General features: G+C 38.4%; 4 protein-coding genes across 6 annotated transcripts; 2 read left to right on the forward strand and 2 right to left on the reverse strand.

Moving 5' to 3' along the window:
* Positions 1-168: 168 nt before the first annotated feature.
* LOC102628964 (F-box/kelch-repeat protein At3g27150) lies at positions 169-3,048 on the reverse strand. 3 transcript variants are annotated; one of them, XM_006469984.4, is made up of 2 exons: positions 2,719-3,048; positions 169-1,689 (listed from the first exon to the last, which is right to left on the reverse strand). In XM_006469984.4, exon 2 carries the CDS (start codon positions 1,657-1,659, stop codon positions 349-351), a length of 1,311 nt encoding a protein of 436 aa, XP_006470047.1. In that variant the 5' UTR covers positions 1,660-1,689; positions 2,719-3,048; the 3' UTR covers positions 169-348. The 3 variants fall into 3 exon arrangements, with proteins under 3 accessions (XP_006470047.1, XP_015383132.1, XP_024950653.1); XM_015527646.3 differs by lacking the exon at positions 2,719-3,048 and adding an exon at positions 2,548-2,700; XM_025094885.2 differs by lacking the exon at positions 2,719-3,048 and adding an exon at positions 2,544-2,693.
* An 8,632-nt stretch (positions 3,049-11,680) lies between these two features.
* Positions 11,681-12,969, forward strand: LOC107175852 (uncharacterized). The gene is made up of 4 exons (XM_015527630.1): positions 11,681-11,960; positions 12,046-12,379; positions 12,516-12,624; positions 12,844-12,969. The coding sequence occupies exons 1-4, from the start codon at positions 11,681-11,683 to the stop codon at positions 12,967-12,969; spliced, it is 849 nt and encodes a 282-aa protein (XP_015383116.1).
* Positions 12,970-22,610: 9,641 nt separating this feature from the next.
* Positions 22,611-24,388, forward strand: LOC102628693 (30S ribosomal protein S21, chloroplastic). Its single transcript, XM_006469983.4, has 2 exons — positions 22,611-23,101; positions 24,022-24,388. Exons 1-2 carry the CDS (start codon positions 22,662-22,664, stop codon positions 24,131-24,133), a joined length of 552 nt encoding a protein of 183 aa, XP_006470046.1. The 5' UTR covers positions 22,611-22,661; the 3' UTR covers positions 24,134-24,388.
* Positions 24,389-24,427: 39 nt separating this feature from the next.
* LOC107175851 (uncharacterized protein At4g15970-like) lies at positions 24,428-25,385 on the reverse strand. The gene is made up of 2 exons (XM_025095020.2): positions 25,026-25,385; positions 24,428-24,919 (listed from the first exon to the last, which is right to left on the reverse strand). The coding sequence occupies exons 1-2, from the start codon at positions 25,326-25,328 to the stop codon at positions 24,428-24,430; spliced, it is 795 nt and encodes a 264-aa protein (XP_024950788.2). The 5' UTR covers positions 25,329-25,385.
* Between the last annotated feature and the right edge of the window lie 1,411 nt (positions 25,386-26,796).

A 26,796-nucleotide genomic window follows, 5' to 3' on the forward strand; every position in this document is an offset into this window, starting at 1 on the left:
CATGATATTAAAGAGAGATCTGCTAAATTCTCTACGACACCATCACATCTTCTGCTCAAATCATCTAAGCAATAAGCATATTAAATGTGGCTGCTGGTACTACATGTTGCATATCCAAAATTCTTCCCGGATAATTAAAAAACTAACTGGGGAAGCAGGAGACGGAGAAGAAGATAAACAAGTTCCTTGAATTACCCAATTATCATCAGCAAGTTTGGAGGGACACTTCATGAAGTACACAACAAGTTAATAGAAATTTCGCACAACTCCCTAGCTAGCTATCTTTCAGAAACCGAGTGTTTATTTAGAAACTCTCTATAAGGTTACTTCTTAGGGAACACAATTGATTCAAGCTACCATAACAGAACAGTTATGAATAAAGTGACTAAGTGGTCTCTTCCCACACTCAAGAAGTCTCCATTGCAATTCCCCTGCATCAGAACTGGGACAGCAAGTGTATATGGCCATACTTTCATGAGAAGATGTAGAGGATGCACCTATCACTAGCAGTTCGTTGCCTAGTGATTTGAATGCTATGCCCCATCCTCTATTAAAATCAGCTCTTACTGGAACCAATCCTAAATTCTTCCATGAGTTGCTGTCCTTTAAGTACACCCTTAACTCGTTGGAAGAAGTTTCCAGCGAGTAGAGCTCATTGTTCACTACAGCAATAAGAGGAGGCGACTTTCCAGTCTCAGCTGGGAAATCTTTCAATATGTCTGGGATATGGTACCAAGTTCCTGCATACTCGTCATAGGCCTCTCCACAAGTGAGAGGTTTATCCTTCTCATTTCGTCCCCCAATCACATAAAACTTATTGTCCATGTAACAGCCAGAGCAAAGCTTCCTCCTTTGCCGCATCCCTGGAAGGGAATCCCATGATTTAGTCTCCGGATTGTACCTCTCAGCAGAATTCAAGACACCGCTGCCATCCATCCCATGCCCACCAGCTACAAATGCAAAGGTGCCACAGGTGGCAGACGCGAACAAACACCTAGGCCTTCTCATGGAAGGGCCTTTAAACCAGTTGTTTGTTTCTAATTCATACCTCCAAATTACACCACCCTCTATCTCATTACCAGAGACAATTAGATGAGTACCCGCACAAAGAGACTCCTTATCTCCTAATTTAAAACAAGGGTCTGAGGGTAACTCTGGAAGCTTCCTACGAGTCTGAAAATGCCTATCAAATGCCCACCAACTACTATCCCCACTTGCCAACATAAACACAGATGGTTCCCTAAACCCAATTTCCCTTCTAATCTTGAAGAGCTCGCCACTCTTCAAAAGAGATAAAAATCGCTTGTTTAACAAATAAAACTTCCAGTATTCTGCTCTAGGAACCCGGGCCACAATCAGAACCTCTAACTCATCACTGAGAGAGGGAACAAAGGAATAATCTGCATCCTGAGGTTCTACACCTGGAGAAGCTGAACCACCACGCCTGCCTTCAGTGGAAGAAAATCCATCAGCCCAGTTCGGGTTTGCTCTCTGACTAGCCTCAGCAAACCTCTTCTTTCTCAGTGGCAAACGATTGGAACTCACAATAAGGTTATCACCACAATTCCCAACTAACACCCATTGCTCATAGAGATCATCATCAGTTATGCGCAGGTCCTCTCTTTCTTCTTGTCCCTCAGTTTCTTTCTCCCTTGACATTGATCAGAAACCTTCTGAGCCCCAAAAAGTCTGTCATTTTGACAAATGAAAAATAGTCAACAGTCAGCAATCAATAGCCAGTCCAGTATGTACTAATTGAATGGTTAGAATAATTTGTGCCATCAAGTAACAATTCTTGAAAAGAAAAAAAATGGACATAAATGACAAGTAATCAGATAAATAGAGGAGATATAAGTCTATAACCCAGGAAAAATTTGTTACAGATTGATCAAAATGTCAATAGCTGCAGGAAAAAATTGAATAAATGCCCCAGATGAAAAATTGAGACCAAACACAACCTTGCAAACCCCCCCCCCCCCCCCCCCCCGCCCAAAAAAAAAGAGGGAGTAACAAAGAACGACAGACCACACAGAGAGATGGAGCAAAATAGATCATTTGATGACAAAAGTATACTTCTGAACAATTTTTCACATCGAGACCCAAAGAAATCTTTTACTGATATATATAGAAACAAAATGGGATATTCAGACCAACTGATCAATTCCATGCCTTGGATTGATCAAGATTCAAGAATTAGAGATTATCAAATAAGGACATAAACTAAGCAAATTTTATTATCATCCAAAATCATTTTATTGTCATGCATCAAAATGAATCTTTTTAAAGAAGTAAAATCACTCTTATAAAATAGCTCAGATGAGATTTGATATTATTTATAAAAAAAAAAAAAGAGCCATGGGTCAAATTAACAATCAAGTGATAAAGACATAGATGATAGACTTGTTCTCACAGAGAAAAAAAGAACCCATTGGAGGATATTGATACAGAAGATAAAAGGTTTCATAATATTATCATTAGCAGTTAACAACATAGGGACGCTGATCAAAATATATGTGAAAAGTTAATTGATACACATAAACTACCTACATGCACAGTAACAGAAACCCAGGCAAAAGAGAACAGAGAGCACCAAGAAATGAACACTAGGAAAGCAATACAACACTTATATATCCATACAGAGACATGCATGTACAGAGCTAAGTGCATAAAATGAGAAAAAAGACTAAAGAGGAGAGAGAGAATGAGTCATGAATGTACCAGCAGGAGAAGTCAAGTCAAACAAAAGTAAAAGAAGGGACGGTTATGGTCTTCAACTCAATACTTGCTTTTGTTTATTCCGTGACAGAGAGAGAGAGAGAGAAGCTAGCTTAGCTAGCCCTAAATTTTGGCGCAAAGGAAGAGAGAAAGAAGATCAAGAACAAGCAGAAAGAAAGAAAGGAAAATGAAAATGTGCAGTTTTTATTCAGACTATATATGAATAGAAGCCAGAGAGTGAAAGTGAGAGTGAGAGACCATAGGAGAATGAAAGAGCGTTCAATATCAAGGCACCCCATTAGCTGGAGATTTATGCTTTATTTGGTATACTGGGGTGACAAAGTTTCAATTTTAATATATTATTATTGTTATTTATTCTTATTCTTACTGTTATCATCACCAAAACCAACATTTTTTTTAATAAATAATGAATTTGGTTACTTATATTTTAGTAAGATGTTATCTATGACTCTAGAAAGAAGAAATTTGTACTAAATAAAATCATCTTTGAAACGTTTTTTTTCTTCATTTGTCATATTCGGGGTTACGGAAGGATGTGGGGATCCAGCTCAGTCTACATTATAATTTACCAAATCCTTTGGCTGGTTTTGAGATGAAATTTAATTTTTAATTTTCTTGGCATGTAAGCAATGACAATGAAGAAGGTTAATTAAAAAAAAAGAGAAGAAAAGAAAAAAAAAATCTACATAGTCTCTAATGGATAGTTAGAATTATATAATAATACGATGATAAATCATTTATTTTCTCATTTACTAGGAGAATTAATTTGAGATTATTTTAAGTTCACTCTGTTATTCATAATACTGCTATCACATAATTTATTTAAGGGATTCCTGCGAATTTCTGAAAATATATAAAATTAAAAGAAAATGTTCTCTACCAAACTTATAAATACGTAGCTATAGCAAAGCTAAATGAAATTTACATGAAAATTTAAAATGAAATTGGATTCCACTTTCTACATTGGTCTTCTGATGAACAAAATAAATTCTTTGCCCTTGAATTGAAAAGAAAGCGACATGAAATGAACACATAACAAGCAAAAAAACAAAAAAAAATTTGTCATTACTTGTGTTGGACAAAGTTCTTACTATCAAAAACTATAAAGACATAAAACATGTTCATGTACTTCTGTCTCCATTTTGCTCAATAGAGACACTGAGAGAGCTGGTGGTTTTCTATTTTCTCCACGCCCAGTAATGCTAAGAGTGTGTTGCAAACGCCATGAAAGAAAGTTATATTTGGTTTCCTTTAATTAATTATTTAATTAATTCCTTTTTTGCATTAGTGTCAGTTTTGGAGTTTTTGTAAAATACAGATAATTGGCAAAACGACCTTTGAGGGATAATATTATAGTGTGTATTAAATAATTCTTTTAAGGGAAAACTTATGGTGTGGTTTTTTTATGTAAATTTTATGGTAACTTTGTAAATACAAGGTCATGTTATAGGAAGTCTGAACGCTCGTAAATTTTTAAAGATATTGTGCGTGTCACAAGGATATTTTGTAAAATGTATTATTAGTATTTAAATATTCTTATGTAATAAATATTAGAAAAATTATCATTCATATACCTTATAAATATTCTGTTATAAAAAATATTACAACACTTTAAGGGTGTATCAATTGTCCATCCTAAGTTGACAAACTGTATCTGCCGTCCACTAAACCGTTACTTGCCATTTAAATAGGATAACGTCAGAGAGGTAATTTGGTCTTTTCATAAGATACAAGTAATAATTTTTAAGGGTAAAATCGTCAATTCACTATCATTCCGTTAACTTTCAAACGTCAGCTAACGGTTTGGTGGTCGGCAGATAGTTTTTGTCAATTTAGGGTGGACGATTGATAAACCCTCAAAGTGTTGTAGTATTTTTAATAATAGAGCATTTATAGGGTATATGAATGATAATATCCTTAAATATTAATCATATTCTCGTGTAACAGAAATTCATCTTATGACAGAATTTTGATTTTATTTCATTTTTTTTAATGATTCTTATGTTAGTGCTAATTAACTACTTTAGGCCTAAATCACATATGTACTCAGTATCTCAAATGGATAAGAAACTATACGATTGAAAAAGAAAATAAAATTAGCAAGGTTTTATTTGGTTGATAAAGATTGGCTATGTGCTTGAAAATCTAATTGTAAATACTACTTCATTCAATTTTTAAAAACTCTTGTCATAATTTAAAAGTTTCAAAGTTCGAATTCGCTCACATTCAAATTAAAGAAGAATTTTTAACTTATAATCATGTAATATAAAGAAAGAAGAAAAAATTATTGAAATAATTCATTAGGGAATTGAATCACCCATGTGACTGAGCAGTGAGTTTTAGAAGCTTGCAACTATGCCACACTGACACAAGGAAAGATGCAATTTTGGATTCAATTCCCAATTGTGATTCAATGAAATAAAGGAGGTATCGAACTATACCAACCAACTTCAGTTAATGCCATAGTAATTTTCACAAAATCGAATCAAAATTTACAAGGACGTTTAACCTCTGTACCAAAATGATGCAAGAGCCTAGAAGCTACATTGTTAATTAATTACACAAATAAAATAACCAACCATAAAAGTTAATCTGGCCCCTAAAATCCATAATCTGATGTGCAGTCCATGATCTACACTTTCTCTCATTCTTTCTCTGATTATTCTAATGGAAGTTTTAATCTTTTGGATGCTTGTGAATGAAAGGTGGCACAACAAGTGGGCAGTTGGTCTTAGATCAAAGAGCAAGAAAATAAAGTATCCAATTACTAACCCAAGAAGAACATTATAATATAAAATTAACAAAATTCAGAAGGCCAATACATCTGTTCCATTTTCATGTTGTACTAATCAATAATATAATTAAAAGTTAATTAATTACCAGTTACGTTAGATTAATTTAATCAAAGACCAATGGCAGAGAAGATGCCACACCCAAACCCTAGAAAGTGGAAACCCATTGGATAAGGCTATCCTCTCCAAGTGTTCGTTTCTTCTTCCTAGGCTTCAATATTTTTTATTTTTCTACTTATTTAAAGTTTATGCATGTGTTGGCTCTCCACTTGATTAGTGTGGTGGATTTGCCTTTAATATTTAATTATATGTTTTTATATATTATAATTAAAAGCCCCACTATTTTAATTGCGTGGGTTTAGCATTTATATTAGACAGGTGTCATTTCTCAAAAGGTCTGAGATATGACTAATGTCATTTCGTAAAATAATCATTCAGTACCACCATGTATCACTTGTCTGCTTTCTCTTTTTCATCTATTTGATTAACGCAACAATATTTTTACCAATGAACATTGATACTTGAACAAAAGCTTAACAGAAAATTGATAAAAATACACTCAAAATGGCATCGTTTAGGTGTATTTTTATTAACATTTTGTCAAGCTTTATAATTTCCAAATAATTTTACTTTATTAGTTGATGGTATGGGTTAGGGGTGGGCACGGGTTGGGTTGGGTCGGGTTGATGCATGTAGAACGGGTTGAAATTTTTCAACCCAACCCAACCCGCAGTTTTGCGGGTTGGGTTAGACTTTTAAAAAAAATTATTTTTATAATATAATTAAATAGTGAACAAAAATAAATTAATTAATTAAAAAACTAAAAAATACAAATATTAAAATCTTTAGAACAAATCCAACATTTTAAAGTTTTTATATTTTTATTTTTTAATTTTTATATACATACGGGTTGACCGATTGGGTTATGTTGATTGGATTGAGTTTTTGAAAAAATCTATTGTTATAGTCTAATTAAATAGTGAACAAAAATAAATAAATAAATTAGATAAACAAAAAAATGTAAATATTAAAATCCTTAAAATAAATCCAATATTTCAAAGTTTTTATATTTATATTTTTTTAATGTTTATATAAAATATCAAAATTTATATAATAATTTATATATATATATATATATATATATACGGGTTGACGGGTTAGGTTAAAATTTTTTAACCCAATCCAACCCGTTTATTTTATTAACCCAACCCACAAAAAATCACACGGGTTGGGCGGGTTGATGCCCACCCCTAGTATGGGTGATGTTATGCCGTTGACATAGGTAGCCAAGACCCTATCGTTTAATTGATATAAGGCTCTAGTAATTAATTAATATAATATTAGGCAGCCTAATCGGCTTTAGCCCACAGATTTTTGGAAAAAGAATGATGGTATTGAACCTGAAACCTCAATATATAATTAACCCACTAATTCTTCTTTTTGAGTCGGTAAGGATTGTGAGCACTACGTAAGTTGATGGAGGAGGGTAAAGGCATTTCATTACGCTTTCTTAAAAGGACTCATTTACCAAAACTTTAGCCACTTTTTGGGATGCCCAATATGCGATGTGAATCACGGGATGCTTAAAATTCTTGGTGAATTAATAAGAAACACAAGTGTCATGCTTTTTGGGAGCTTTGGAAGTTGTAGAGATTTGCATCTTTTTGCAATGAGCCATAGAAATACACTCAATGTCCCTTGTAATGTGACCACATGCATTATCTTTCTTTAGAGCATATGTTAATGCACAAATAAAAATTTCCTTGCCAATTGTATCCAACAGGCCAAATGGTATGAACCATGCATCAACATCAGCAACAAGAAGTTACCCAATGAATCAACTGAGATGTTACATATCCAAGATTTAACACTATATACAGTTTAAATCATTTAAGATTTTTTTTTAATTTGTTACAATTTAGTGATATTACCATTTAAAATTTATTATCAGTCCGAACTTAATACATTTATAGTATAATCTAATAGTTCATTGATTTACACCAACTAGAGGCAAAACCTCTGCCCTTACATTTAGAGAGATTTTTTTCTCTTTGATAGTTAGAAAAATATATCTATATCTACGTGCATTGGTTAGAGAGAAATTTTTTATTACAAGTTCCGCATAAAAAGACTTTAACAAACCAATTCCATCAACAAAACTAGGCCGTCATTTGGTTCTTTTATTTTTGTGTTCAAAGTAATTGAGATTAGAAAAAATAAGTGATGATGAAGAGAGATTCAAGAAAAGCAATATGTTTATAAAGTCATAACCCAATGAGAAAGCAAAGGCGGTGCATGCAACAAAACATCCAGCGGTTTAGTGGGATAATATTGATGTCCACATCAAACCCTAAAACTTCCACTTTCAACTGTCAACCGTTTCAATCTAATCTTAAGAATATGATTAACAATACGCATATATTTTTGGAAATTTCTTAGGATTGTAATTGGTTGAAGCTACTGCGTCTGATAGTTTGTTTTGGTAAAGCTATCTTTTCATAATTTCATTGGCACGAAAACCGTGTCAATCAGTGCAAGATAAAAAAATAATCTTAATAATAAATACATGAAGCAACGTGCAAGAAATTATATATTTCGTACATAAAATAAATTCGCATTTTATAAAAAAAATTACTTTTTTTTTTTACAGTCTTTCACTTAAAGTTTACAAAATTATCATTTTTCCACTTTTTCATTAACCGTTATAGGATTTAACAATATATTTACAAAATAACTATTTTACTCTTGAACATAAAAAATACTAGTTAATCATAGTTAAATGACAAAAAAACATATTTCATTTTGTAGCTGTTGGGACCAATAACGTCTACAAAATTAATTAACAAACATGCTAATTTAAAGATATAAAGTCACGAAATAAGTACCCTATCTAATTCGTAATTGATTTACAATATAAATCAAGAATCCCTGCTCATATAATCCATTTTGAATATCATATTTTTGACAATATTTGTTGATGCGAGATTCTGGTGTCTGCTCGTCCGCGACCAGGATCTCTCCTCAACTCCTGAACTCACGACCAACCGAGAGTACTTCACGTAACTCTTCTAACCGAGCAGAGCTATGCCTCTTATGACTTTTACTTAGTAGACTCCTGCGCACACAAAAACTGGTCAGAGCACGCCGGAAGTTTTTCGGGTGTAAATCCTCCGACGCTCAAGTCAGAAATTTAGGCTTACTTTTTGGGAACTCGGCCACTGATCTCGTGGCTCTCTAATGATCTCTTAGGCAGTGGAATACCTATGAGTTTTTCTCTCATTTTCCCCTAAATGCTCTCTTTTCTTAGGTTCTAATGTAAAAGTGTCTAATGTTGAGTGTTAGAAAATATATATTTATAAAGGAGAAAATCGTCATTTTACATTTCAAGTCTTACTAACAACCTTTACTTTTATGTATTTACGGTTCTTATAATTTAATTATGTGTGTTTTATTTTAATTAAGTATTTTGTGTATTTTAGGGGCATCATAGTCATTTCACAATAAACGAGAGATCAAACGGCAAAACAGACATCACTTTTGAACTCAGGACAGTCGAAAACCTTAGGAGGAGCATAAAAGGAAAAATGGCACTATTCACATATACGGTACTATTCACGTGTACGGTACTGTCTACGTTACTGTTCATGACACTGTTCACATAGACGGATCGATGACGTGGCATTGACCGATGATGTGGCATTGACCGATGAGGTGTCACGATCCTGTTGGGCTAGAATTCTTATGTACTGTTGATGGTGACGTGGCATCATATCAGTAGACGAAAAATCTCGCGTACGGTACATGCATCACACAGGATTATTTTCAACCAAACCGCGTTACTGTTCATCTGGGTCAAACCGTGTTACTGTTCATCCACGTGGTCAAACCGCGTACTGTTGACTGATGACGTGGCGCAATCTTGAGCGTCGAAACTGTTTTTAATCCGATGGCCATGATTTACTCCGTGTATCTATAAAAAGGGAGCATCTCCCCCCTAATTTGATATCTCTGAATCCATTTTTGGGATCCATTTTCTGTAATTCCTTCTCCATCTTGTATTTTCTACGTATTTTAATAAATTTTCATTTTGCCCCTAGTTCAATTATGAGTAGCTAATTTTATTTCAAGCTTGGGTTGAAGGTGAAGTCTCAACATGTGTCATGGACTTAATTTGGTAAATTTATTTTCTCTTCCCCTCTAGTTTTTGTGGATGTTTTGACTTTTCGTCGACAAATAATAATAGTCTTATCTAGTACTGCCCTGGTTTCATCAGTTCCCTAGTACAAGGTTATTATTATTTGGCACGATAAACCCTTAGCACCATATTGATTAGAGCGTTGTTCATGAGGTGTGGATTTCCCTCTCATGATTTAATTGGCATTAATAATGAATATTTAGCCCACGATGCATGTTGATACAGATCTAGATACCTAAGTACGCCATTTCAATAGAATTCTCTTCAATTTATTCTCGCAATTTCAATTCCAATTTTAGAATTTATTCTCGCCATTTGAATTTAAGTTTTAGCATATTCCAAATCATTTCCACCACAAATCCAACACCCATTTACAAAATTAATTCTACACAATTAAAATCCACCTCCTCGTGGGATCGACACTCGTCTCCATTAATCTATTCTACAATAGATTCGTGCACTTGCAAGTTCAATAAAATTTGCACAACATCTAACCCTTTTACCTTTATTGATTACCTCTTTTATAGCCTTTCTACGAATTCGGATCCCCACGATCCATGTCCATCACCTCCCCCAGCTCCCGGAAGTGGATGCTTGAATATCGTAGTTGTGGGTAAGTGGGTGTCGTGCCTGGATTTTTGGATAGGAGTGCACATCTCGTTAAGTGTTATGGACTGGGTCTGCCGACCCTGGTCTCCAGCAGGAAAGGCTCTCAGCTTCTAGCAGGAGGCCTGCTCGTGCTATGGTCCATAAGAGGGCGTCCTCGTGATTGAGCAGAAAATTCCTGCTCTTGGATACTTACTACCAGACTTCTCCTGTCTGCTCGCTTATAAGGAGGCCGGCTCCTCGTCTAGGGTGTGGTTGGTCATTTCACAGTGCACCATCAAACACCAATTCCCCAGTTTCTGGTATTAGTAATGTAATGGACCAATACTAGAAACTCAATAATTCTGGCTTGCTCAAGGTAGGATACGGCTTCTTCACTTCAAGCGGAGGAATTGCTCGCTTTTTATGCCCACCCCCTTTTCTCAGTTGCCAACAGCCGTTTTCTTTAAAGAGTCGTGTTGCAATTAATCGCGGGTGATGTGACAGTGATCTGTTCCTTCGTTTGAATTTCAAACCAATAGTTATAAAATCCTTGGAATTTGTGTCGTTAAATGCTAATAAACCAAAGGTTTGTATCTCATTTGGGAACCCTAAACTTCAAAATGAAATTTCATCTCTTAGTCTTCTTTGTCCTCTTCGGTGACTGAGAGACTTTTCTCCCTTGAAGTTGAAGCTACCTTCCTTGCCTCTATTCTGCCGGGCCACATCTGCAGGTATTTTTTCTATTTCCTCGGTCTTGGATAGTTGTAGAAAATTTCTTTTTTTTTTTTTAATGGCGTTTGGTGGTATTGTTTTAGTCATAGTTTAAGGAATGTCAAAAGGCAAAGAGAAAGTGATTGAGGTTGATGATGACGAGTTAGACTTCCTGCCTGGTCTACTCGCTGATCTCGCTTTTGACCTTAGGATCTCTTTAAAGCCGATAAGATCTAGCGTATGGACTAGTGCCAGGAGAATGTCTCATGAAGCAACCACCTCACCCAGCAATAGCGACAATGCGGGGTCTTCTGGTTCGGAGGATACTCTAAGTGAGCACTCGGGTGAAGATTCCGGTGAAGTATCATCACCAGGAGTATCGCGACCATAAAAGAAAAGGAAACTGGGTGGTAGAGCTCTAGCAGAACATTATGCTATTGACCTCATGACCTGTATGACCACAGTAGAGGACCTCGTAGAACTTCGAATTGTTTACGACATCCCTGATGGTATACCCCTTAGAGTTTCATGGAAGAAAGACACTCCCAGTTGACCTCCCAAGGGTTAGTTACCCTGTTTCTGGAAAGCTTTAAATTTGGAATGAGGCTCCCCTTACAACCTTATTTCATACAAATGCTTGTTTAACTTTAATGGGTGGATGTTACTTTATGGTCTGTTCGCTTTGTGGGACAAATGTGGTCATGGTGAGCCTACAGTTGATGAGGTCAAATACCTATATCAGTTAAAGAGCAGCCCCAAAGACGTCGGCTGGTATTATTTCATTTCAAGTACCAAGACCAGGAAACCTATAACTGATCTTCCAACAGGTGGTGGTGGCAATTGGAAGAGAAAATTCTTTTTTGCTGGGGGTCCCTGGGGTCAAGTGGCACAGATTGATGGGGAGAACGTTCGCGTCCCCTCCCGTTTCATAGTTTCAGGTTGCCTGCTTGCTTTAGATGTCTTATACCACTAGTTGTTCTGATGATTGAACCATTTCTAACACGGTCTTTGTTCAAGTTGCAGGTTCATGGGGCTTCCACTACAAGCTTAAGCCTGAAGTACTCAAGTGGGTCGAGACTATATTGGCCAACTCCTGCCCGTGTAGAGATCTATTGTCTCTTTGCAGCTTGATCGACGAATCTCACTTAGTCCCTGCAGCTCACATTATGGAGGACGCTGTGATTAGGGTTTTGAACGGGAAACATCCTCGGCCCACTACTACAAGGCAAGATCAAAGCAAAGATGCTCCCTCTGGAAAGCGAGTCGAGCAAGCCTCTCCTTTGAAGACTTTACCACCCCATCCTCCTAAGGTCGGAGAATCTAGTGGAACTACAAGTGGCACTGGTCTCGCTACCCCGTCTCTACTAGCAGGACCAAAACATTGACTGCAGGAAGATAGACCAGAGTACTGTTGGCGAGCTGGTTGGGGCTATGCAATTCAGCGCTTTCCATCTGGGTTGTATGGCTACCTAATATAAAGCAAATGTTGGCAGTTATGACCGCAAGATGAAAGAGGATATTCAATCAGCCAGAAGCAAAGTTGACGCTGAGGAGAAGAAAGTTGGATATCTCAACCTCGAGAATTTAAAGTTGATAGAGCAAGTGTCTCTCGTGCAGACAAACGCTATCACCCTTTAGAATGAGCTGAATAAGGTTAAGGAGGACTTGCAAGCACGAAAGGCTATTTACGAAGCTAAGCTCGAATCCCTCAATGCTTCTCACCAGATTCAGGTCAAAAACTTAGAGAAGGAAGCTGACAACCAGTACGACCAGGGGCTTCGGCATTCTTATCGGTGCATCATGGCCGTCCTTGGGAAATAGCATCCTGATCTAAAGATGGATGAGATTGCTGCTAGTGTAGCTGAATACATGGACGAGGAAGCAGCCAAAGAAATTGGCGAAGGATTGGAGCCAATTGCAACCAATGAGGCAACCTCTCCTTCTTGAGGAGCCCCTATTGATGCTGCCGAGGCGAGTACCCCCCCGGGCGCAACTGGTGACACACCTCTTGCTCCCCAAGCTAACCAACCAGCAGAAACAACTCTACTTATTGACCATCCTTCCTCTTGAATGTGTTATAGATTTCTTTTTGGAACGTTGTATGTCGAGATTATCAACTCTTTACTGTTGTTGTCAAATTAATAAAACTCCTTAGTTTGTTTGCTTTGCCTCTCGCTCTTTTTTTTTTTTTTTTTGCTTGCCTGCACTTGATTGAGCAGATGCTGACAAGCTTGGCTTCCAGTCTCGCCATCGAATAAGCTTTGAGACTTTGGAGCCTTTGCATGCTTTAGAAATTTTTTAGAACTTTTGGTGGTCATCTCGCCTTCGCTTGGTCAAGCAGATATTGGCATACTTGGCTTCCGGTTTCGCCATTGACCAGGCTTTGAGACTTTGGAGCCTTTGCATGCCTTAGAAACTTTTTGGAACTTTTGGTGGTCTGCTCGCCATTGCTTGGTCGAGATGATCCTAACATGTTTGGCTTCCGCTCTCGCCATTGACCAGGCTTTGAGACTTTGGAGTCTTTGTATGCCTTAGAAACATTTTGGAACTTTTGGTGGTCTGCTCATCATCGCTTGGTCGAGCAGATCCTGGCATGCTTGGCTTTCGGTCTCGCCATTGACCAAACTTTGAGACTTTGGCGCCTGTGCATGCCTTAGAAACATTTTAGAACTTTTGGTGGTCTGCTCGCCATCGCTTAGTCGAGTAGATCCTAGCATGCTTGGCTTTCGGTCTCGCTATTGACTAGACTTTGAGACTTTGGAACCTTTGCATGCTTTAGAATTATTATTTTTTTACATCGATAATAATTGAATGAAATTCCTCCAGACTTCATTGATAAGAAAGCCGACTTACAGGAAATTGACTGAATATATAAAACAAATAACAAGAGGAATGAATATAAATAACTCTTAACCATTATTGGGTCTTACTGGAAGTATTTCTTGAGATGCGCTGCATTCCACGGTCATTTCACTTCGTGGCCATCAGAGCGAACGGGCTTATAGGCTCCGGGTCCAGCCACATGTTTGACTCTATATGGCCCCTCCCAGTTAGGACCGATTACTTATTGTGTCGAGTCTTTTGTGTTCTGATTCACCCTCCTAAGTACCCAATCGCCGACCTTGAATTGTCGTACACGCACATTTTGGTTGTAATAACGTGCAACCCTTTGCTGGTAGGCGGCTGATCGGTTGGATACTTGCTCTCTCTTATCAGTCAGCAGATCTAGATTTAAGTATATCTGGTCGTTGTTTTCATGCTCATCGAAGTGATAAGTTCTGTGTGTGGCTGCCCCTATCTCCACGGGCACAACGACTTCATGTTCGAAGGCCAAAGTGAACGGAGTTTCGCCGGTTGCTGTTTTATGGGTTGTCTTGTATGCCCATAACACCCCTGGTAGCTCATCAACCCATTCTCCCTTCTTTGCTTCTAGCCTGATCTTCAACAGCCTCTTGATAACCTTGTTGGCTGCTTCCACTTGTCCATTAGACTGAGGGTGAGCATGCGAGCATAACTTCAGCTCTATTCCGAGGTTCTGACAAAATTCTCTGAAGTTATGATTGTCGAACTGCCTGCCATTGTTTGCTATCAGGGCATAAGAGATCCCATATCGGCACACCAGGTTCCTCCATACAAAATCAATCCTCTTTCTTCTCTGTGATTCTGTTGAGGGCTTCTACCTCGACCCATTTTGTAAAATAGTCTATTGCTACTACTGCATGCGTAGCTGCCCCCCGTCCCTTTGGCAACGACCCAATAAGATCGATTCCCCATTGAGCAAATGGCCATTGCGAGGCCATAGAAGTGAGCTTCTCTGGTGGCTGGGTGGAGAAATTGGCAAAACTCTAGCAACTCATGCAACTTCTAGTTTTCTACTGTGCGTCCTGGTGCATATTCGGCCAGAAATACCTTTACCTAAGAGCTTTGTTGGCAAGGGATTTTGCACCAGAATGGTTTCCACAAACCCCTTCATGCACTTCCCTTAGTACGTAATCCGCATTGTCCACGTCCAAGCATAGAAGGAACGACAGAATGTACCTTCGCCGATATAGCACCCCATCAATTATTGTGTACCTTGACGCTTGAGCTCTGATCTTCCGTGCTTGTAATTTATCTGCTGGTAACACCCCATCCCGGATGTATGAGATTATGGGGTTTATCCACGAGCACTTCTGTTCTATCCCCATCACCTCCGGATTTTACTCGATACTAGAGCAAGACTTCACCTTCAAAGGGATTGACTTGGACATTTTTGGGTCTGCTACAGCTGCCATTTTGGCTAGGATGTCTGCTCGATAATTCTCCTCCCTTAGAATTTGCACTACGTCCACTGATTCAAACTTCTCAATCATTTGTGTGACTTTCTTTAAGTATTATTCCATCTTCCCATCTCTGGGCTGAAATCTTTTACTGACATAGTTGGCAACCAACTGGGAATCGGTTCAGATTTTTACCCTATCCACTTTCACTGCCTTAGCCAATTCTAGCCCCGCTATTAAAGCTTCATATTCTGCCTGGTTGTTTGTGGCCGTAAACTCTAATCTAATAGCATAAGAGATCTCCTCCCCTTCTTGGCCTTCCAAAACAATCCCTACTCCGGCACCCTGCTACCCTGAAGATCCATCCACCGACACCCGCCAGACCTGATCCTCGTCGTTGATTGTAGCAGCACCCGGCTGGTCGAAACCTACTTCGGGCTCTTATGAATTCTGCCATGAAGTCTGCCATTGCCTGGACTTTTATTGCTGCTCGGGGTTTATAACTTATATCGAACTCGCTTAGCTCTATAGCCCATTTCACTAGCCGACCAGAAGCATCCGGCTTGTGCAGCGTCTGCCGCAGCTGTTGGTTTGTTATTACCGAACGAGGAATGGTTGAAAGTATGGTCTCAGCTTTCGAGCAGCTACTACAAGAGCAAGTGCCCATTTCTCCAACAGCGGGTACCTGGTCTCGGCATCGAGCAGGGCCTTGCTTGTGTAGTATATTGGATATTGAACCCCTTCATCTTCTCTTACTAGAACCAAGCTCGTAGCATGATCTGATACCGCTAAATATAGGAACAACATGTCCCCCTCCTGCGGTGTGGACAACAAGGGTGTTTGCTGCAGATATTGTTTCAATTTCTGGAAAGGCTTCTTCGCATTTGAGGGTCCATTCTGTTTTCCTTCCTCTCCTTATCACTTGAAAAAAGGCTTGACACTTATCCGTCGCCTTGGATATGAACAGACTCAATACTGTCAATTTCCCCGTGAGGCTCTATATTTCATTCAGGTTGCGAGGGGATCTCATCTGCACGATTGCTTGGATCTTCTTAGGATTCGCCTCAATCCCTTTATGGCTCACCATGAATCCAAGGAATTTTCCTGATTCGATTCCAAAGGCACACTTCTTCGGGTTGAACTTTGTCTTATACTTCCTCAAAAGCCCAAATATCTCCTCGAGGTGCTTGACACGTTCACTCGGGATTTTTGATTAAGTTATCATGTCGTCCACTTATACCTCCATTGTTCTTCCAATCAACGACTTAAAGATTTTGTTCACTAACCTCTGGTATGTGGCACCCGCATTTTTAAGACCAAACGACATTACTCTGTAACGGAACAAATCCTAGTTAGTGATAAACACCGTGCTCTCCTCATCCTGCTCGAACATTGGGATTTGGTTGTATCCCGAGGATGCGTCCATAAAGCTAAGCAGACCATGCCCAATTGTCGAGTTAACCAGCTGGTCGATCTTTGGTAGGGGAAAGTTATCTTTCGGGCACTCCTTGTTAAGGTAGTAAAATCAACACTCATCCTTCATTTGCCATTAACCTTCTTTATTAGAACAACATTCGATATTCATTTGGGCTAGTTGACTTCCTAAATGAACCATGCCTTCAAGAGTTTCTCTATCTCGCTATTTATCGCTTCGTACCTCTTCTAGTTGAAGCACATTCTCTTTGCCTTACCGGCTGAGTACCCTTCTTTATTGTCAACCTGTGGCAGACTACCTCAGGGTCGATTCCTGGCATGTCATCATCTGTCCAAGCGAACACATCTGCGTGAGCCCGCAGACAATGCACCAGCTATTGCTTCAGCTCTTCTTTAAACCTCGACCTAATTCAGATTGTTTTTCCTGAGTCACATTGTTCCAAGTTTACTGTTCTCGGCTTCTCAACTGGCTCTTGTCTGCCATCCTTGACTTCCCCTCGAATATCAAGCGATGTGATCTGCATTACCTCTCTTGCTGCTGTGGAGTAACAGCTTCAAAAAATTCTCTAGTCTCCTTGTACCACCCCCACTACTCCATTCACATGGTACTTGAGAGCTAAGTAGTGATTAAAGAGTACTGCCTTGCTCACCCTTAAAAAGGGGCTGCCTAGAATCATCTGGTAAGGGCTCTCCTCATCGACAATCATAAAATCCAAGATCATAGTCTTTTCTGACGGGGAGCTGCCTATCATGATGGGCAGCTCAATTATGCCTAGTGGAACTAGTTTTTCTCCACCGAACCCCTTCAAGGAGGTATTGGTGTGCTCTAACTTCAGATTTGCTATTCCCATTTCCTCTAGAGTTGACTTGAACAAGACATCAACCGAGCTTCTTGTATCTACTAGGATCCGGTCAAACCTCTTACTGGCAATGGTGGCTTTAATGACTAATGCATCATCATATGGATATAGAACTCCCTCTTCATCCTTCATCCGTCCACATGATCGGCACCTGCCTGATTCTTGCTCGTTTGGCTGCCGGGGTATTGAAGAACATTTCTTTGCTAGTCATGACATACCTAGTATAGTTCTTCATCGATCTGTTAGAGTCTCCTGCCAACGTTGGGCCCTCAGCAATTACCCTTACTATCGGTTGCTCGTGGCCCATGTTTCTATTACTTTGCTCCTCTTCGCATGACGAACCCACCATCGGGATAGCTCCATCTACGAACTCGTCCAGGTAGCGATTCTTCACTAAATCTTCCACCTGAGTTTTGAGATCCCTGCATTTGGTCGTGGTATGACCATGGGTGCCATGGAACTTACAAAACCATCTCTTATCTCTCATGCTGGGTGTTGAGTGTTAGAAAATGTATATTTATAAAGGAGAAAATCGTCATTTTACACTACAAGTTTTACTAACACCTTTACTTTTATGAATTTAACCTTCTTTTGATTTAATTCCGTGTGTTTTATTTTAATTAAGTATTTTATGTATTTTAGGGGCATCATAGTCATTTCACAATAAACGAGAGATCAGATGGCAAAACGGACATCACTTTTGAACTCAGGACGGTCGAAAACCTTAGGAGGAGCATAAAAGGAAAAATGGCACTGTTCACATGTACGGTACTATTCACATGTACGGTACTGTTCACGACACTGTTCACATAGATGGATGATGACGTGGCATTGACCGATCATGTGGCATTGACTGATGAGGTGTCACGATCCTGTTGGGCTAAAATTCTTATGTACTGTTGATGGTGACGTGGCAGCATATCAGTGGACGAAAAATCTCGCGTACGGTACATGCATCACACAGGATTATTTTCAACCAAACCGCGTTACTGTTCATCCGGGTCAAACCGCGTTACTGTTCATCTGGGTCAAACCGTGTTACTGTTCATCCGCGTGGTCAAACCGCGTACTGTTGACTGATGACGTGGCGCAATCCTGAGCGTCCAAACTGTTTTTAATCCGATGGCCATGATTTACTCCATGTATCTATAAAAAGGGGGCCTCTCCCCCCTAATTTGATAGCTCTGAATTTATTTTTGGAATTCATTTTCTGTAATTCCTTCTCCATCTTGTATTTTCTTTGTATTTTAATAAATTTTCATTTTGCCCCTAGTTCAATTATGAGTGGCTAATTTTCTTTCAAGCTTGGGTTGAAGGTGAAGTCTCAACATGTGTCATGGGCTTAATTTGGTAAATTTATTTTCTCTTCCCCTCTAGTTTTTATGGATGTTTTGACTTCTCGTTGACAAATAATAATACTCTTGTCTAGTACCGCCCTGGTTTCGCTAGCTCCCTAGTACAAGGTTATTATTATTTGGCACGATAAGCCCTTAGCACCATATTGATTAGAGTGTGGTTCATGAGGTGTGGATTCCCCCCTCATGATTTAATTGGCATTAATAATGAATATTTAGCCCATGATGCATGTTGATACGGATCCAGATACCTAAGTATGCCATTTCAATAGAATTCTTTTCAATTTATTCTCACCATTTCAATATCAATTTTAGAATTCATTCTCACCATTTGAATTTAAGTTTTAGCATATTCCAAATCATTTCCACCACAAATCCAATCACCCATTCACAAAATTAATTCTACACAATTAAAATCCACCTCCTCGTGGGATCGACACTCGTCACCATTGATCTATTCTACAATAGATTCGTGCGCTTGCGAGTACATTAAAATTTGTACAACACTGGGTAACTTTGCTATTGGGGTAGGGGGATACAACAATCCCCGGTCTTTTATGGCCTCATACACCTCGTTCAAGGGCACTTTCAAGGAAGTATACCGCTCATAACTTTGGCTCTGATTGATCATATGCATTGCCCTTTCCCCATTGGTGCTGTTCTGAGCTGGAAGGGGCACCGGTGCCTCTGGTCTGCTAGTTCTCACACCGTGTGGGTAGTGAGCCATCGTGGGGTGTTAATAAGGATGGTTGTATGTCTGATCATGACTTCTCCAGGAACTCTAGCTGGTGAGCAAGGAGATTGCATCCTGCTACGTTAATATTGGGGTGGCCTCTGGTGAGGTTGGTAAGAGGTGACCCAGCCTCCTACACCGTCACCTGGGGCATAATGGTCCTTCCGCTTAATCGGCCCGTTTCCCGGTGGGGCTTTCTTTTCTTTTCTCCTCAACCCTTCTAGCTGATCTGTCTTGATCCTTACTGCCTTTTCTTCATCGATTTCTATGTCCTTCTTGGCCTGCTCATAGGCGGCGGAATATGACTAAATTGCTGGACTCCTCAAGTTGTACCACATGCGTCCTATCCTTACTCATTCTTTTAGTCCCCTCAATGCTTGGGGATGGTTGAAGGCTCCTAGATCGAGGACATCGCGATGGAACCTTGTGATAAACTCTCGAAAAGTTTCATCCTCTCCATGCTTCATGCTCGTCAGCTCTGTCATGTCATCTTCAGGTGCCATTGCCACCCGAAACTGCTCTGTAAATTCTTGGCACATCTGCTCGAATGTCTTGATACTCCCCCGAGGAAGCTTCCGGTACCACTTACGTGCTTGTCCCTCTATAGACAGCGGGAACACCCTGCACTTTTGGACTTGAGATAATCCTTGCACCCTAGTTATGTTATTGAAACGCTCTATGTGCACCAATGGATCGGTTCGCCCTGAGTACTTGAGGTCGGGGAAACAAAAATCCCTTAGGATGACTGTACTCATGATTTCTGCCGAGATGGGGGATTCACAATCGAGCATTATCCTCCAACCAGGTGCTCTGCTCCGTCCCTGTATGTCATCTATAATCTACGCTAGTTTACGCACTTCTTTCTCCAGCTGCATGGCACGACTAGGGTCACGTGCCGCAACCTGATCTCGTTCTAGTTCCGACATCTCATCGTGTTACCGTTGTTCCTTCTGTCAACGTGCCCTGATGTTATTTCGCCACTTCTCATCCATTCCTCTTGAATTCCCGTTTGCTCATTTCTCAACTCATGTAAGATGGTTGTCAGAGTCTTCATATGTTTTTTCATCAATTCCATCCGCTCATACATTGTTTTTTCTCGTGCTTCGTTAGCTATCTCTCTCAATGTCAGACTCGTTAAGCCTCAAATCATCCCCTTAGGCACTACCCCCACCTATGTCCATTGTCTCCCCACTCTTTTTCTCTTTCTTCTCTCTATTGATGGAAGCTTTTTGTTCAGCTCCCCACAGACGGCGCCAAAATATTGATGCGAGATTCTGGTGTCTACTCGTCTGCGATCAGGATCTCTCCTCAACTTCTGAACTCACGACCAACTGAGGGTACTTCACGTAACTCTTCTAACTGAGCAGAGCTATGCCTCTTATGACTTTTACTTAGTAGACTCCTGCGCACACAAAAACTGGTCAAAGCATGTCGAGAGTTTTCCCGGCGTAAACCCTCCGACGCTCAAGTCAGAAATTTAGGTTTACTTTTTGGGAAACTCGGCCATTGATCTCGTGGCTCTCTAATGATCTCTTAGGCAGTGGAATACCTATGAGTTTTTCTCTCGTTTCCCCCTAAATGCTCTCTTTTCTTAGGTTCTAATGTAAAAGTGTCTAACCCCTTTACCTTTGTTGATTACCTCTTTTATAGCCTTCCTACGAATCCGAATCACCACGATCCACGTCCATCACCTCCCCCAGCTCCCGGAAGTGGATGCTTGAATATCGTAGTTGCGGGTGAGTGGGTTTCGTACCTGGATTTTCGGATAGAAGTGCACATCTCGTTAAGCGTTATGGACTGGGTCTGCCGACCCTGATCTCTAGCAGGAAAGGCTCTCGGCTCCTAGCAGGAGGCCTGCTCGTGCTATGGTCCAGAAGAGGGCGTCCTCGTGATTGAGCAGAAAATTCCTGCTCTTGGATACCTGTTACCAGACTTCTCTTGTCTGCTCGCTTATAAGGAGGCTGACTCCTCGTCCAGGGTATGGCTGGTCATTTCATAGTGCACCCTCAAACAATATCAACAATAAATCACCAATGTAAACAATCTTAATTATCCAAAATATATTCAAAATAACCAGAAAACCAGTTATCAAAAACTTTGAATATTAAATTTGTTTCTATCAATAAAAAATAACGACATAAAACTAATTATGGAGAAATTAGAATTTACAGTTTGTTTCCATAAATCTAGAATAACAATTCATTCCAAAAGCACCTAAAATAACAACTAATTAATAGTCCTTTTATATTCAGGGACAAAATAGTTATTTTATCAATATTATGTTAAATCATCTTATCTTGTTGAAAAAAAAGTGGAAATAGTGATACATTTTGTAAACTTCAGGTGGACAGCTACCAAAAAAAGAAAAAAAATTGGTGAATTTTTTTCAAAGTGTAAAATATTAGGTGGTCCGTGGATATTTGCTTAAAAAACCACCTACAATCTTAAAATTTATTCAAATATACACATAAATTCTCTAGAATCTATGTTTTAGAATTAGTCACACTTAACTGTTTTTTAACAACTACGTACAGATAGAATTATAGTTTGACCACTATAGTTAAAAGGCAAAATTGAACTAAATAGGATATGTGTTATCATTTCTGAATTAAAGACTATCTAAGTATATATTTTATACTTTTTTTTTTCCAAACTTTAATTTACTAAAACAACACCATTAATAGAGATATGGATTTATTAGACGTCATCCGGTGCTCAATGTTAGATGGAATATTTCAGTTTAATTAATTTACAGCTTCAATATCATTCACAAATGTGCAGTTACTCACCATACGATGAAATAAATCCCCATTTGTTGTGTTGTTATTAGCTCCAAGCCCAAATCTTCACTTTGCATGAAACAAAAGGCCCAACAAACAACCGGGTCAACCCATTAACCCAAGCACAAACAAAAGGATAGGACCAAAACGAATAAAAACGCCGAACAAAATCCACAAATCCACAAGCAGAGCATCACCAGTAGCAGTAATCATCATCAATGGCTACCCCACTCTCAAATTTCTTCTCCTTCATCTTACCTTCAAACGCACTTCCAAAAAATTCAACACCACTAGCACAACCCAACCACCTCTCTCTTTCTTCTCAGCAAAAACCCAAGAATGCTTCGTTCTCAAAGGTGGCTCCTGCACAACCTCAAGAGAGTCACGACTCATCATCTGCTTCTTCTTCTTCAACTGAATTGGCCTCAGTTATATGCCCTTCTCTTGCATACGCAAATACCCTTTTCTTTAAATCTGCATACAATGTGCAAGTGGTTGTTGATGAGAACGAACCTGAAGAGAGGCTCTTGAATAGGTTTAGAAGAGAAGTCATGAGAGCTGGTGTCATTCAAGAGTGTAAAAGAAGGAGGTTCTTTGAGACCAAGCAAGATGAGAAGAAGAGAAAGACTCGTGAGGCTGCTAAGCGCAATCGCAGAAGGTTTCCTTTTTATTTATTTGTTTTTTGTGATTATGAAGAGAAAAAGATAAGATTTTTGGTAGTTTTTGAATGAAATACTTAATAAATTTCAGAAATTTATTGAAATTGAGACAGCTTGTTGTACGTTAGGCTTAAACAAGTGGGCAATTTTCCATTTTTCATGTTTGGGTTCTGAGAAAATTTATTGAGGAAAAACAAAAATATGGGTTTTTCTTGATGCTTGTTGCACTACCTTTTGTTATGTCTGAACTAATAATTGATATTCTAGCTTATTGGAAAAGCTAATTTGCTGGTTTAATAGATATCAAGAGATGGCTACTGCAATTTGATTAGTGATGCTTAGCAGTGTGGACCGAGTATCTAGTGTCTTTTGCGAGCTCCCGATGGTTCCCCTACTAATTGAATGTATCTAATGTAGAGGGACTTTGACAGTACCAGTTCATCACTTAGCATTGGTTCATCAAAAAAATTGGAGCACTAAAATTTTTGATATCATTTTTCTTGGAGACTGAATTATACAATATTGCATTGATATACACAGATGTATTTTACAGGCATGTATACTATTACAGAATACAGCGCAAACTACCCCCTGAATTGTTATTTTTGTTTGTTTATGTCATTATGTGGGGTTATTTAATTTGTGCATCTCTCGTTTATATATCTTGGGACGGTTAAAAGTGGCTATATTTACTGTGGTGTTGATATATTATGCTGTTCAACATTTGCTTCTTTAGTGGTGATATGGTGGCTTCTACGTGACTATAAATCTGTATTGTTTGGGTACTCAAGTCATGTTGATATATTTTCTCTGTTTAGTAGATGTCTAGCTTTTTGTATCCATGAGGAATTTCTTTTTGCATGTTTATCTGACAGATTTTCTTGATAGAGATTACTTATTTGCTCATTTTTATGATCAGGCGTTCTCAATTTAGAGTTCCGGTCCAGAACAGGCAAGAAGCTACTCCAACCAAGAAGGACGATGATGACGAAGATAACTGGGAGTTGCCAGAAGGAGGCATTCCTTATTGACCGAATTTCAACATGTCTTTCATTCTTAGGATCACCTTTTGCATTTGACTGTGAATTTGACTTTGAGAGAGGCTTTGCTGCTTGTAAGTTGCATTAAGTGAATTCCATTTTGTTTGATTGACTCAATGCCTTGTGATTTTGTTTTTCCTTATATCAAGCTATGATTTTCTAATTTCGTAGAGACATCTTGATTTTCAAATATCTTGAGAATGTAGAGAAGAACACATGCAGAATAAAATTGTATTGTTTTAGTAATCAGTATCTCACTTGGATTGGCACATTATCAAGTTTTCTTCAGCCCTTGCATTTGCTAGGAGCTCTCCATGTAAATGGTGATGACCAGCCTTCCATGCTGATTTTCTTTGTGAAGTTTTTCCAATCTTCAAGCAGTAGCTTCAGGTCATGCACCTTACTTTCAGTATCATCACAGCAGTTAGCTCGCAAGGTATGTATTGTGCTCGTATTTACATTTTGCTGACAAAACCCACCATAGAGATTGCGCTCCATATACGTGAACCTCAATTCAAGCGTTTTAAAGAGCTCCCTATTTACAACAGTTTCCTCACAGAGAGATTGGTCTTGAGAATTAGTATACAGAATCCTTCTCAACTCCCGATACTTGAAATACTTTGATGTTACTCTATTTGATCTCACATAAAAGAATCCCCCATCCATAATGTTGTTTATGCTTTGTAAATCACCAGGGTGTACATCACATGCAACTGTTATTGGCTTTAAACCGTCAACCTGTGGAATTGGATTTCGAAGCCACATCACATCTGCATCCTGCACAAAATTTCATTATTATGATTTATTACATGAACACGCATTACAAGTGTCCTTAGAGCACGCGTTAAAGGAATGCAATTATAAAATCTGTGAAGGACCTTACAGTGTAAACAAAACTATAGCCCAGTTCAGTCACTTCTATCCAGAAATTGTTCTTGAGTAGAGGTAGAGACAATTGCTTATTCCTAGCATGTCTTATTGAAGAGTTAGAGAGGTAGAAGCAATGGGGATGCACGGACTTGCAGTACTCAAATGCCTTGTTGTCCAAGGCAACAATCAACAGGTGATTCAATAAGGGTTTAGTTCCCATGCCGTTGCGAAAACTCTCCAGGAAGAGATCAAGAATGGATCCAGGACTTGCCCATTCTTGGCCAACCATGGTCACTATCACTTTCATGTCTTCCATTGTTGTTCTTGTTAACAGATTCTTCAACTCATCTGTAAAAAAATCCCTAAGGACGTAGAAACAACATAATTGTTAACTTAAAAGAATAGAACATTCGAAGACATTGAAGGAATTAACCTTCTAAAATTCCTGATGCTACATTATGCATGTGAAACAAATATAAAAATACCCATTTGACAAAATCCCAAAAAGAAACTTATTAAATCAATTAAAAATGATATCACACATAAAGATGATAAAATCAGACACGAAACGGGCCTGTTTTATCTCCCTTTTTTCTTTGGATATCATTGCTCCAAATCAGTTATTAAGATAAAAAAAGAAAATTAAAATAAAAACCTTACTGGGGATTGAAGCCAGAGTGGCCTTGTTTTGACAGTCCCTGTTGTTGGGTTACAAGAGTTGTTTGAAAGCAAGAATATGATGAGCATGATAAAAAAAATTATGATACAATATGGAGACTTTATTTTTCTCAACACCATCTTAGAGATTCTAGTCCAAATATCAACTAGTTTGGTGTATTACAGTGTTTCGACAATAAAATGGGCCATCCCTAAACAAGTCTTAAATGGGTTAAAACTTATAAAGAAAACAACTGAGCATTAATATTAAGGGATGCTTAAAATCCGTTTTAGTTGTAGAAAATAATTAAGTGAGAATTAAAAGGGAAGTTAATTATTAATGCTGTCGTTTCTGCACTTGGGAACAGTTAGCTTTTAAAGTTTTAATAAGTCTCCTGAATTAAGAACCAGAGATTTGGAAAGAATATATGGCATATAACGTGACATTCATAATTAGAAGATAAAAGAGTATAATAAGTATTTATGGAAGTTATAAAATTTACAATCCAATTTATGTATATGGTTCATTTTATGTTAATGAAGGAAAAAACAGAGACAGTATTTGACTGGACAAGAACCAGTATAAATATAGACTATTAAACTAAAATTATAAAATACACCATAAGAGACGTCAATTTTGATACAAACTATATATCTTAATGAGTAATAATATGTTTACAAAGTTGGGATATAGAGTTTGTATCCAAACTTACACACACACACACATATAATTAATTAATTGATCACTGGTTATTCAATTATAAACTATAAATGGATAGCTGTTTCACTAACAGCTCATTAAAATGAACCTTGATTACGGTGGCAACATTGATCAGAATCATGACAACAACAAAAATCTTAAGCATAGTTAAGCAAACCATCCACAATGAGTGTCCAAAACGAGCTAAGTTAAATCTCAGAGGGAGGAGAAATGTACAAGATATTTTAGTTTTTACTTGGGTAGCAAGCTAGTGCCCTATGCAATAAAGACGAGTTATGTCGGCAGATGTTTATAACTTAAAGTTTTTGGCTGATTTGCACCACATAATTTTATTCAGCTGTAACACATATTGAATTAATAAAGGCACATATGCAATGAACTAATCATTTCCATGGCAGAATCTTGT

This window comes from Citrus sinensis, chromosome 2 (genome assembly GCF_022201045.2).
Source record: "Citrus sinensis cultivar Valencia sweet orange chromosome 2, DVS_A1.0, whole genome shotgun sequence".
Taxonomy (NCBI): Eukaryota; Viridiplantae; Streptophyta; class Magnoliopsida; order Sapindales; family Rutaceae; genus Citrus; species Citrus sinensis.

What these genes read in the sequence shown, in the direction of transcription:
- LOC107175851 (XM_025095020.2), bottom strand. Translation starts at nt 25,328, where the DNA reads ATGGAAGACATGAAAGTGATAGTGACCATGGTTGGCCAAGAATGGGCA. An exon ending in GCTATAGTTTTGTTTACACT is followed by an intron (nt 24,920 to 25,025) that starts GTAAGGTCCTTC and finishes AATTTTGTGCAG; the next exon opens with GATGCAGATGTGATGTGGCT.
- LOC102628693 (XM_006469983.4), top strand. Translation starts at nt 22,662, where the DNA reads ATGGCTACCCCACTCTCAAATTTCTTCTCCTTCATCTTACCTTCAAAC. An exon ending in GCTAAGCGCAATCGCAGAAG is followed by an intron (nt 23,102 to 24,021) that starts GTTTCCTTTTTA and finishes TTTTATGATCAG; the next exon opens with GCGTTCTCAATTTAGAGTTC.
- LOC107175852 (XM_015527630.1), top strand. Translation starts at nt 11,681, where the DNA reads ATGTTACTTTATGGTCTGTTCGCTTTGTGGGACAAATGTGGTCATGGT. An exon ending in GGCACTGGTCTCGCTACCCC is followed by an intron (nt 12,380 to 12,515) that starts GTCTCTACTAGC and finishes AAATGTTGGCAG; the next exon opens with TTATGACCGCAAGATGAAAG. An exon ending in ATTTAAAGTTGATAGAGCAA is followed by an intron (nt 12,625 to 12,843) that starts GTGTCTCTCGTG and finishes CTTGGGAAATAG; the next exon opens with CATCCTGATCTAAAGATGGA.
- LOC102628964 (XM_006469984.4), bottom strand. Translation starts at nt 1,659, where the DNA reads ATGTCAAGGGAGAAAGAAACTGAGGGACAAGAAGAAAGAGAGGACCTG.